Below are 13268 nucleotides of genomic sequence, written 5' to 3' on the forward strand. Positions count from 1 at the left end.
TCCACAGTCGGTAGTGGACAGCGACCTCGGCATGTGACTCCAGCCTCAGACGCCCATTAGAAACACCGGCTTCTGCCTGACGTAATTGTTAAGGGGAGCGGCCTGAAGCCGCGTGAAGTTTTCAAGTTCCTTGGATGATCCTTGTGGATCATCGCTTTCAGCTGAAGACGTGGTTTGAGCACATCCTGGTGAGCGCAGTCGGCCTCCTGCCGGTTCCAAGGCTTTTGGCGCACAACCCTAAAGGCTGATGCGGGCAGCGGTGACTGAGAACTAGGAGCCCGTGACTGAGAACTAGGAGCCCGGTAGAGCGCATGCGCTGCTCTGTCTTTGAAGAACCCCAGCTTCTAGCGAACGCCTACATGCTCATTGACCCAGAAAATAAATGTAGCTTTTATTTTTATTTTATTTTATTTTTTAAAAGAATGTTAGATGTCACACCTTGAAGGAAAAGGAAATAGAATCTGCACATGCCCACCCCATCAGCCCAGCTCAGCACCTCACATGGCATTTGGGTGCGGCCCGGGCACTCAGTTGACACGTGACTGAAGTGGAGTTGGGATGGCTCCAAATACTGTCTCCGTGGAGAATAACCATGCAAAGTTAAAGCCACAGATCTCATGATACACACACCAGCTATCCGAAAAGAATTCAGTAGGGTCTTGCATTTGTTTTAAGACAGAATCTCACTATGGCTGGTCTGAAACTCACTTGGTTGACTTGACCAGGTTGGCCTCAAACTCACGGAGTTCTGCCTCCTGCGTGTTAGGATTTAAGGCACGCACCACCATGTCTAGCTCACAGTGGCCTTTTAAAAATACAAAATGAGAACGAGAGAGATGTCTCAGCAGTGAAGAGTGCCTGCCGCTCTTGGCAGAACACCTGGGTCTGGTTTCCAGCACCCACATGGGATGACTCAATACCTGCCTGTAACTCCAGTGTCAGGGGACCCAAGCGGTCTCCATGGCACCCGTACACATGAAGTATACAAACAAACATGCAGGCACACACACACACTTACACATAAACCAAAATAAACAAATCTTTAAAAATATACAAAAGTGCTTTGCAGAAAACTAAATGTGTATATGAACTTAGCTAGTAGTCCTTGGTGTCTGGGTTAAGAAGCAATCGGTTTGTCAGGGAATGGCCAAAAGGCATGTGTCTCTGTACAAAAGGGAGTTTATCTTTTTACTTTGGAAGAAAGAGAATTATTCCCATCTCTTCTTCGAAAATTATCTTGCTCTGTTTCTTCGGATGCCATAAACCAATCACTGCAGGAAGTCCCTCACAGCTGTTAATTAAACAAAAGGGCCGGGTACATGAAGGGACTGTTTCTCACTTATGGTCTGGTTTGCCAATTGATCTGGAAACAGAACACAGGTGCCCGTGGTACTGGTTCGTCTGCAAGTTGCTGGGGGAGCAAACATCCACCTCCCATTTCTGAAAGCCCCTCTGGCTGTGGTTCATCAGCATCTTCTTGGGGGAGGAGATGCCCCCTGAGAGAACCCTTTACTCTGTGTACCAAGAGCTGGCCCGGGTCTTCTGCAGGGCATCTCATCTCAGTACCAGCTGTGCAGAGAAATGCAGCAGGGCACTATCTCTAGCAGAGAGACGATGCGATCGTGTTAACATGTGACAACAGACCTGAATTCCTGAGGGTGACCACTAAGACAGCCACAAGCACGGGGCTGTCTTATTCAAGTCTCATGAATAAGCTTCCTCCTGCTTCAGTATCAGGCAAAAATTCCACTTCCTTGACCCATCCTGGGGTTTTATCAGTCACTTTGTGTTGGTTTTAGTAGGCAGCACTATTTTAAATGTAACCGGTATATCTCACATTTAGCTTTCTTGAAGTATATGTCCACAGAAGCCAGTGTTGAGTGAGATATTTCCCTCCTCACAGTCTTAGAAATTGAACATTATATCTCCAAGCAGAAGTACAGAGAAGAGAAGCCCACCCCAGAGTGGCTGGTAAGAAAGGAACAGAAGAGGGGAGGAACAGAGGGGAATGGAGAAAAATGTGTAGCTCCATAAAAACAATTTTTATAAAAGGGCAGGAACAGAAATAATAATCTTCAGGCTTGGGTCTGGCTCTCTTTTATAGCTGGGAGGCAGGAGATCCCATCTCCACAAAAGCACAAGAAGAAACAGCTCACTAGCTGAAGCTCTGTGACTGGTAACTGATGCTGCCTTGTGGTATCATACAAGCATGCTCACAATAGTAATTGAACTCACCATAGCTCACTCTCCCCAGAAACACATGCGCTCCAAACTTTGGAAAATCAGAAATTTCCTGAGAACCAACAGACAGTGCTTTTTTTCTGCCAAAACAACGGGTCTAGAGAGCTGGTACATTGTGGTTATGCTAATATTTCAGATCGGTAGCAAATCTTTTACCCAAATAATGTCACCTGTCTGCACTGGGGGCTCTAAGGAAAATTAGTGTATTTTATGCTTCACCAAGCAGTAAATTCATCCCTTGCTCTGTCTAGTTCAAGTAGCTTTAAACCACCCTGAGTGGGGGAAGCAGTAAGCAAAGTCTGGATGGAGAAGAGCCCAGGAAGGAAACACAGGCTCCCAGCCGCCCAGGAGACCTGCGTCCTGGGAAACCCACAGCCCTGAAGTCAGAGGCTGTGAGCAGGTGGGTTTCAGGTCTTTCCGGCCTTCCTAGTCTCTGGATCAGCCACTCAGTAATGGCCTAACAGATGACTACACACACTAAAGAGTCTGGTTTTGAACCAAGCATATGGCGCCCACTTGGAATCTCAGCGCTTGGGAGGCTAAGGAAGAACAATGACCAGTTGTTCAAGGTGAGTGTAGGTTACGGAACAAGAGTCTGTCTCAAAAAGGAAGGCAGACAACATGGAAGGAAGGAAGGAAGGAAGGAAGGAAGGGAGGGAGGGAGGGAGGGAGGGAGGGAGGGAGGAAGGAAGGAAGGAAGGAAGGAAGGAAGGAAGGAAGGAAGGAAGGAAGGTCTAATTTTAAACCTACTTTTGGAGAAGATACCTGTCTCTTCTGCTTGAAGCGTGCTCACCTCTTCCCCCTCACATCTGGGACAGCTGTAGTTCCCTCTCTGGCTTCCTGTGGTTAAATAGCTCGGTGATTTCTCTTCTCACTATAAAATCTGGCGCAATTTTAAACCTTTTACACAAGTTGCTGCTTCCCCAGACCAACACATGGTTTACCAAGGATCAAAGCCATTCTTCGGAAGGTCCCTTTGGCAACATTTAACACATAGACCTTGTTCCCATATACTGACTTAAAAAAAAAAAAACCAAAAAACAACAAACCTAGAGCTTTTAAGATATGTATATGAATGTAGCACCTGTGCTACAGGATGGTACGCAAGCCGGGAACTGGGCTGTAGACTTAAACACACACACAGACAGACAGAGACACGAGATACGGGTCATCCTTGATACAAGAGTGCCAAGAATGCCCACACTATTGTACTCAGGGGCAGCTTATATAGAGCTCTGGCCACGCCCCAGCTCTCAGGATCTTTCAGCTGCAGACTCACCAGAACCCACTCCGCTGCCATCAGGGTCTCGTGCTCAGAGCAGCTGTAGGCTGTCTCAGAGCAGAGGAAAACAAGTTGTTTACAAGAAATTCAGGGTCTGGCGGTCCACAGCCCCCAACATATGAATTCTAATTCTTACCTATACGCACATATGCATACATGCACCGTGTACATGCCTGCTGCCCCTAGAGACCGGAAGATGCCAGACTCTTAGAACTGCAGTGACAGATGGTTGTGAGCTGCTGTGTGGGTGCTGGGATTGAACCCAGGTCCTCTGCAGGAGCGGCAATGGCAAAGAGCAACATGTAAATCTGAGGTGACACAGCTGGACCACAGCACTAGACTGAACGCTCACAGAGCAGGGGGAGATGGTCTCATCTCATTCTGCCCCTTGACTATCCTAGGAAAGAGGAAGTATGGTAAGAGTGCACTTAATATAATACAATAAGAACACTGTGAGACAAAATTGATTGCTTACAATAAGCCAATGAGGAAAATAGACAAAAGGCCTTCTCATTACTCCCTTACACTTGCTTTTAAAAGCACACAAAGTTGATAAGGCTGTAATAAAACTAATAAACTCCCAAGTCCTTAGATTTATGGATGTGTATACACATTCTCTCTGTGTATGCCATGCATATGTAGGCGCCAACAGAGGCCAGAGGGCGCTAGATCACCTGGGGCTGGAGCCAGAGGCAAGGTCATTGTGAGCCGCTTGCCTGGAGAATCCAATGGGTTCTTTGAAAGAGCAGCAAAGTAATCTCAACCTAGAAGTCATTTATTCGGTCCCCTGAAACTTTTTGACCGTGTAAATTAACACAACTTTTGTGAAATATTAGTTTAGTAAGAAAAAAATAAAAGGTACAGAAAAATGCCATAGTGTCTTCTCATAAAACATTCTTAACTTCTAACCTTAGGGGAGTAAACCAAAATAAAAACTGCATGTATAGGAACATATAAAATATAAAATTGAAATATTGTCTTTAACTGGATGAAAGAAACAAATGTAGTCCAAGAGATCAAAGCCAAGGCCTCACGCATGCCAGGCCTTACCTTCCCACTGAGTTATTTCCCTAGAAAATGTGGGTATCATTCATGTCAAGATAATTAAACAGACCGAAGCAGACTGATTAAATAAATTCAGACATGCCAACCCAGGGGAATCATTACCAATCATTGCTTTCTATAACAACACTATGAATTCATATTTGATCAAATGTTCCTAAATCACCATGACTACTAGGTCACATACACACACCTATGGCAGAGAGAGAGAGAAAGTGTAATAGCAGTTGCTACACTAGAAGCTAGTGAACTGTGGATTATATTTCTTCTGTACATGTTCTTCTGACTAGTCATGGCATTATCATATACCTGGAGTCCCAGCTACACCGGAGACCGAGAGTACAGCAGAAGTGTAGGGTAGCTAGCTGTCCAGCCCCTGAAGGACCCAAGTTCAAGCCCAGCACGAAAACAGAACAAAGAAAACAACCCCTTCACAGGTTTGTCGGTTGTGTACGTTGTGGGTTTGGTAGAACCACCGGTAAAGACACAAACCATGAAATGCTGAGACACAGGGCATGCATGCCCTGTGGCTGCCTAGGAAAAGAATTTTCCTCTCATCTTCCTACATCAGGAGGGTTTCACAATGGCTCCACACTTGCTTCTGGAGACGGCTGCCCAGTCTGTCTTCGAGGGCCTCTGAGAAGCAAAAGCTAGAACCAGCAAGCTGGACTCCATCTTAAGGTTGTGCCTCCCCAGCTGTCCAGCCGCAAGGACCCGAAGAATCAAATGTAAATAAAAGACCTCAGCACAAGAAGTAGACGCTGCTGCCAGAAGCTGAGATTCTCCAGCCTAGGCCAGCTGTAACTACAAGAGGCAATGCCAAAAGCAACAACGGAGCTTGTAGGGAGACCTTGCTAAAGACACCCCCTCCCCGCAACAGTTTTAACTATGTGTGTATTATTTTCTCCTCACCTCACCCCACCCCGTCCTTCCTATTGTACTCAGAAACCAGCCATTTGCAGAGAGACACTAAGTCCCAGAGCTTGGTGCACAGGAAGGAGCTTGAGGGAGCCCAAATGGCAAGGCACTACCCGTCACCTTTGAGGGATGGAGGGGCTGTTCTTTGGGGCACCAGAAAATGAGATAGTCCCAACCCTGTCTGTGTGTGTGTGTGTGTGTGTGTGTGTGTGTGTGTGTGTGTGTGTGTGTTGTGAGCGCGTGCACACGAGCGCATTCGAAGGAGGAACTACAAATCAAACACAGCTTCCAGCCTCTAAGGGGAAGTTACACGAGCTCCTTCAATAAGAAATAAAGCCTTGTGGCAAGTATTGGCGATCTAGGGTTCAAGCTGAGCTCCGCAGCTCTCTCCTAACTTCAGAAAGCCTCGCTCGCTCTTCAAACAGCAGCCCTAAGACCTGATACACTCTACCAGCAAGACTGGGGTCTCCAGAGAGCCCGCGCTGCTCTGGGCTGCACTGGTCTCCAGCAGGCTGCAATACCTTTTGGAACCACAATCGCACGGGGGCAGCAGAGGTCTCCTCAGGCATGAGCGCTTCACCCTCTTTGAAAGCCACTTACCTTCATAAGAGGCAACGGGAGCTCTTCTGTCACAAGCATTAATCCAGGAATTTCCTGGGGGGAAGGGATAAGGCAACATATCAAACACCACACGCTTTCCTATTGGGGGGGGGCATACACAACATATCAACCATCCCACGCTCTCCCTATGAGAGGCCACACACACAACATATCAACCACCCCACCCTCCGGCCTTCTCAGGAAGCGCCTTCTGCACAGACAGAAGCTAAAGACAGCTAGCTTCCTGTGTGATAACCTTTACTTTAAATAACTTCCTAGTGCAAAAATAACAGGACACAGTGTGTCTCTTGCCTTGGAAAAGGAAACGCGCTTTAAATAATAGCTGACGGATTCTCTAAAGAGGGAGAAAAGATTGTTGGGAGGAAATACAGAACAAATACCGCGTTTTAACACATTCCTTCTTAACAAATGAGGCAAGTTACGTTTGAACCATTAAAAGTCATAATTAGATGAGACCATCACATCATCGGCACACCTTCCTCCCTGCTCTCCTTCTTTTCAGTTATCTGCAGCGCTACCTGGTTTTTTCCTCTCTAGAGGGTACCAAAACCAGTGGGGTTCTCACACACTGAGGTCCACCATGATCGCAGGACAGGAGAGCCCCATAAAGACTTATGCACAGTCCAACAGCTGAGCTAGGACATGCTCAATTCGTGCCAGGGAAGCCCACCACGGCATTCTGCTAACCGTGAACACTGGATCAGACCTAATGAGCCAGGGATTGCTGAATGTTTAGTCCCAGGCAAGGTACAGAGAGGCTGGAGGATCAGGAGTTCAAGGCTATCTTCAGCATCATAGTAAGTTTGGGGCCAGCCTTGGCTAAATGAACTCCTGTACATTAAAGGGGGGGGGGATTTAAAAGGATAAAACTTCCCAAATTGTCCTTACTTCATGGATACTGTGGAAAGTGTATCTGTATGTTAACTGTGTAGTCTGCCTTTCTGCCAGTTCGGATTTCCTTCCAAATGTAGGTGACACTAGAAAACAGCCTAGGATTGTTTTGTAAAAATGTCTGATTGGAGTCTGAGTGTCTGGATCTTACGGACACGCTACTCCTGTGTACGGAAGGATGGTCATCTGTGAGGCCGGGGTGAACTTTCAGAACATCTGAGCCCTTGAGCCCCACAGGAGCTCAGAGCATCTGTGTTAAAAGCCTATGTGCGCTTCACTCATCACCGCTCAGCCACACAGGCACCAAAACGGCACTGCGTCTGCAGGTTCTGTGATGGCTGATGCTGGCTCCCAGCTGGGTGACATCTAAGATGACCAGAGACAGCCAATGGATCAGGGGTGTTCGTTCTTCTCTAACTCTTGGCTGTGGGGCGGTATGACCAGCTGCTGCCTGCACGCTTTCTCCACCATGAAGGACTCTATCCCCCAAAACTGAAGGACTCTATCTCCCAAAACTGAAGGACTGTGTTCCCTAAAACTGAAGGATTGTATCCCCTAAAACTGAAGGATTGTATCCCCTAAAACTGAAAGATTGTATCCCTTAAAACTGAAGGGCTGTATTCCCTAAAACTCAAGGGTTGTATCCCCTAAAACTGAAAGATTGTATCCCCTAAAACTTAAGGACTTTGTCCCCTAAAACTGGAGGACTGTAACCCCTAAAATTGAAGGATTGTATCTCCCAAAACTGGAGGCAAAATCCTGCTCCCTTAAGTCAATTGCTTCTTGTTGGCATTATTTTGTTATAGCGACAATAGAAGCAACATATGTAAGTCTAAATAACATTTTAAAAGGCATAATTATAACATTTTAAAATAACTAATTACAACACACTTTAGAATTAGCAATATGCAAGAACACTCTAATTTCTAATATTGTAATTAACTATATAGAAGTCTGTTAAAATGTATACACTTTGGGTCTGGTTAAATTCGGTGAGTGGGGTTTTTGTTTGTTTCTTTTTTCCAAATTCTTTTTGATAATAGTGCTCCTATAATAGTGTTTATAATAGTTTTTAAAAACCAATTGTTAGTAGGTGTGGTGCTGCACACGTTTAGTCCCAGTGAGAGGCTCCTAGGCTAACCTGAGCTACATGATGAATTCTTTGTTTCAAATTAAAAAAAAAATCCAAATCAATCTTTCTACCCAGATATGTGAACCTGCTATTTCCTACTGTGGCAAGTTTTTAAGGTTGTAGCATTAGGGATGATTATAGACTAGGGAAGGGGAGGGTCAAGTTTATATTACTGCTAAAGACGAATTTAAATGCATAGAGCTTTGGGATTAAGGAGGCCTTTTAAGGTAACTTATTCTAACCACAAGATATTTTAAAGCAACTTGGTAAACCCCAAGATAAGTCTAGTGTGTAGAGGTTATAACCGTGGGTTTCACTGCATTTTCTTGTGGGGCACTCAGATGTTACTGTGTGTGTTCACCAAGTACCCTGTGCCGCAGAGAGCCCCGAGAAATGAACAAATGAACTGCTGCCCTTCGGGACAGTGGCTTTGCACAACCCCCAGCTAGAGCACAGCCCGGGGACCACTGGTTCCAACCCTGCCTCTCTACGCTTCAAACAAAAAGCAGTGGTTAAGAAGCAGAGAGGACCGAAATGTACATTTCCTGACCCGATGGTGTAACCTGCAGACTTCCTGCCGCACGACCACAGAGTTGGCCTATGCATTCACAAGTCATCTAAAGGAAAAACAACCGCGTGGGTGCCCAGAAAAAGAGAAGCTCAGGTCTTTCCTCTTATGATTTTACACCAAAGCAAAGGAATCTATTAACTACAATCAAAAAAGACAAGCAGAGAAGGCCTCCAGGTGGGAGAACAAAACAAACAGCCTACTATTGTAAGCATCACAAATTTAGAAATGAATCGAGCATCACTGTATGATACGGTAGCGCATGCACTTGAGGGGACAGGCAGGAGGATCAGAAATTTAAAGGTGTCCTCCGCTCTACAGTTCTTGAGGCAGGCCAGGCTGGGCAACGTGAGTCCATGTCTCAAGACAAAAAGAAGATCAAAGAGAAAATATAAATAAATAAACCAAATGCATTTAGATATTTCTTTTTTTTTTCTTTAGATAGGGTATCACTTCTACATAGCCAAGGCCAACCTCTAACTCAAGATCTTCCTGCCTAGCTCTCACGAGTGTAAAATTACACGCGTGTGCTACACAGTAGGCTATTTATGCTTCTACTGACTGTACCGCTACATAGACAAAAATACAAAATGAAAAATGTCACAATTTACCTTAGTACATAGTTCCCATGCCTGCTGCCTAAATTAAATTTATTGCTCTAAATTCCTTTTTAATACAACTCCTGCTTCAGGACCAAGCACGCTGTTCCACTATTTAGCTGAGAGGGGCCGAGGAGAAGCGGCTGGTCACACCACACTGGATGCACCAGCCAGGCTCCTGCTGCATTGCCTCCTGCTGTAAAGGAGTCCAGACTGACAGGAAGAAGAGCAAAGGGAGGAAGCAAGCTGAAGACTGCTGACTGACTCAGCTAGAAGCTTTTAGTTCCTCAGTTTCTTTATAAATCCTTACAAAAACAGGGAACAGAGTCATAAAAGTCACACTCTGCCACGTATGACCGCAGCGGTCTAACCACTCCTCGTTCATAAAAACCTACTGAATACTTCAGTCAACACAGGGGTAAAAATGTTGTTTTATAAAATACGACCACTGAGGCTTAGCTCTGCCTGGCAGTTGAAAGAGGGACACAGACACCTTGTGTCTGCTCCATCAAGTCTATCAATGGCAGAGGTTCGCTGCCTTTCAGAATATGCGCAGACATATGCACGCATGCATACATGTATGTATGTATGTATGAACAGTGGATAGGATTTTACTATATAGAATATATTGTGTACATATGGACAAAACCATATATACATATACATATAGGCTGTGTGATACATTTTTTTTCACATGTGGCATTATATTGACCCTCAAATGTTCTAGATTTTGGGGCTGGAGAGATGGCTCAGAGGTTAAGAGCATTGCCTGCTCTTCCAAATGTCCTGAGTTCAATTCCCAGCCACCACATGGTGGCTCACAACCATCTGTAATGAGGTCTGGAGCCCTCTTCTGGCCTGCGGGCATACACACAGACAGAATATTGTATACATAATAAATAAATAAATAAATATTTTTTAAAGATGTTCTAGATTTTGCAATGCTTAGATTTTAGATTTTCTGATTAGGGATGTTTATACACTCTGTCAAGAAACTTCAACTCAGTTCTTTATCCGTCAAGACAGAAGTGAAGTCACAGCACTGGTTACCATAACGGGAATTGTCTACCACTGGCCCGCAGTGTTGCGGCCACTGGGACTCCGTTAACTTACTGCGTTCCACGCCAGCACAGAGGAGTAAGGTAGGAGCCTGTCCACGCCAGCCAGATCCGGATACACGCTCCAGTAGGAAGAAGCTGAGTCAATTTTTTAATGTAATCAGAACAGAGAAATCAACGTTGTAATTTAACCAGATCAAGTAAGTCGATAAGTCTTCATCGCCTGCTCACGCCTCTGGGAGTAACCATCATGATTTTATCTATAACTTAAAACGTTCAGGTTCTCTTCTTTTACATCGAGGATAGTTTTAAAGATCCTTTTGGTACTGCTTCTACCCAGATAACGCTATATCACTTATATATAGCCGACATAAAAGTAGGCTCGGAAAGATGTGTTTGACTGAAAATTTTGTTAATAAGGTTAAAGAATCAAAATCTTATCTTATATCTCTCTTATCGGTCTCTGAGAACCACAGTTTCTTGCAAAAACCACAAGAGAATGAAATGTATTTAGCCACTGATGGCAATCAAGTTAAAAAAACAAAACTGATGCTCCTAAGAAGCCTTAGACAGAGGCATTCACTATCAGTTTCCTGATCTCCCTCAAATAAAAGGGGCAAGCACAGCTCAAGGTGCAACAGCAACACTTACCAATTAGAAATTCCTGTATGAGATCAAATGAATGGCAGGCAGAGACGTGCTCACAAATCCACTGAATAATCTTTAAAAAGAAAGACCACAGAGCCCTGTTGGTTTTTAAATCTGCACTCAGTCCCACCATCGCACTATAAAAACGCATAATAAAAAAAATATATGGATGAACGAACTTTTAAATTCTACATCTATTTTGAAATGACTTGAAAAATATACCCGCTTCCAGCTTAAAAGCCAGTATAGCCCCGGCTGAGCATGTCAGTAGGGTAAATACTACTTTTAACACATCCTTTTACCAGAGGCTCCAGATAAACTTTCTTCAATGCATCATGTGTTTTGTTGCAAGAATTGACGGTGTTATACAAAGTGACCATCAAGAAAGCTCCTGAGCATGGGTGGCAACGCACAGCAAAACCATGGGGCCGAAAGGTCCCTGCAGGGACCACTGTGAGCACTGTCACACGTTCCCACAAGGAGCACCTCTGTTCTCCCCTGCAGCTGACACCTCTAACCCCTGTATCAGCAACTCTCTCAGTTTCTAGCCCTACGTCCAGCTTCTGGAGGAAGGGAACTCTCCTCTCCTGCTCGACAGGTAAGATGTGCCCAGCCATGGCTCCTTCGCAACAGGATGCTTTGTTCTAAATCTATTGTGCCTGTTGTTCTTATTTTTACATAGATAATTTAATAGAAATTTCTATAGATGAGTGAAATGCAGATATAAAAAGAGTACTGTTGCATCAATAAAAGTTGTGTATCGTAGAAAGACTCAAAAGCATATTTCTCAAACATAAGACTAGCCATAGATTGTAAAACACTAAATGACTAGATGTAGAGGAGGCAATGGTTAAAATTGGGTAGACACACGCCTACACTTGGGAAAGGCTCTAAGTCATTGATGGTCTTCGAAATAACTTTTTAGGGTTTTTTTTTTTTGAGGCGATGGCTCGGTGGCTAAACTGGCTGCCATACAAGCATGGGATCTGGTTTCTAGAACCCACATAAAAACAGGGGTGGAGCGCATGTCTACCCCAGGGCTGGGGCAGGTCCACGAGAATCCAGCCTGCAGAAAAGGGAAGCTCCAGGTTTAGAGAGACCCTGTCTCGGGAATGGATGTGGAGAACAGCTGAAGACATACAGCATGAATTCTGGCCTTCCACACGCATGCACATAGGTGTGCACGTACACATGTGTGTGTATACACACAAAAACACGTCAAGATGTATCCACATCCACGAGTCTTTAGGAAGGACCAGAGAATCAGATATAGCATGTTAGGACTGGTTTCTGTGGGAGAAAATGACTGACATTTAGTTAGCTGATTCACAAAGAATAGGCCTTGGTCTGCACCAAAGGGAAGCAGATGAATATGTATTTTTATGGTATTTGTTTGTTTGTTTGTTTTAAGTGTACTTTTTCAACTAACCACTCAGCCTCTGACCGCATCCATCACTGATTGACAGCAGGATTTTTCTGACCTTACAGGATAGCTTCAAAAAGTAAATAGCCAAATAGATGAGGACGCTTCAAATGCAGCAGTGTACAAGACAGACTAAGCTCATTTATTAAAAAATTAATAAATATTTGCCAAAGAGATTAGACCTTCGGTGTTCTTTTGTTTGCTCATGAGAAAGCCATGAAAGGAATTTATTCCGCAGTCCAAGATAACATCAGACTTATTATGTAGCCCAGGCTGGCCTTGAGCTCACAGCAATACTCCTGTCTCAGCACTTGGGATTGCAGATGTGAGGCACTACATCCGGCTTGCTTGGCCCTCTTGGTAATGTATTGCACCAAACACAGACACGAATAGAAAAGCAGGTAGACTGAGAAACTCACTGCTTGCTGTGTGTCTTTGGAGGGAGCCGGGTTTACAGTAGAGAAAAGCCAGCTGAGGGCTGGGTTAGGGGCTCACACCTGACATCCCAGCACTTGGGGGACAGATAAGAACTAGTTCAAAAGGAGCCAGCTTGAGCCGCAGAGTGGGTACCAGACTGCCCTGGGCTACAGAGCAAAACCTTGCCTCAGAAAAGCAGGTAAAGGAAGAAAGAGAAGAAAGTAAGTTTTGTCCTTTATCTTCAAGATAAATTCACATCTTTGAATTCTGAAACCAAGGCACCAAGCCTTAGCAACACTGACAGACATTATGTATTTACTCATTAAGTCAAGAACTTTCAAGTTCTCGTTGAAAGGAAACACTTTATGGCGACCCTTTGGCATATCTAAACGCCATGGCCACTATTAG

At 44.7% G+C, this 13268-nt stretch overlaps 1 protein-coding gene across 1 annotated transcript in view; it reads right to left on the reverse strand.

Moving 5' to 3' along the window:
* Nucleotides 1–13268, reverse strand: part of Gsap (gamma-secretase activating protein) — an 86331-nt gene that overhangs the window by 22615 nt on the left and 50448 nt on the right. Inside the window, exons 17-19 of the mRNA XM_085684131.2 lie at nt 11024–11093; nt 10428–10510; nt 6104–6157 (exon numbers count right to left, since the gene is read on the reverse strand). Coding sequence (XP_085540257.2) covers nt 6104–6157; nt 10428–10510; nt 11024–11093 — 207 coding nt within the window. The remainder of the gene's footprint in view (nt 1–6103; nt 6158–10427; nt 10511–11023; nt 11094–13268) is intronic.

This window comes from Myodes glareolus, chromosome 27 (genome assembly GCF_982192425.1).
Source record: "Myodes glareolus chromosome 27, mMyoGla1.1, whole genome shotgun sequence".
Classification (NCBI taxonomy): Eukaryota; Metazoa; Chordata; class Mammalia; order Rodentia; family Cricetidae; genus Myodes; species Myodes glareolus.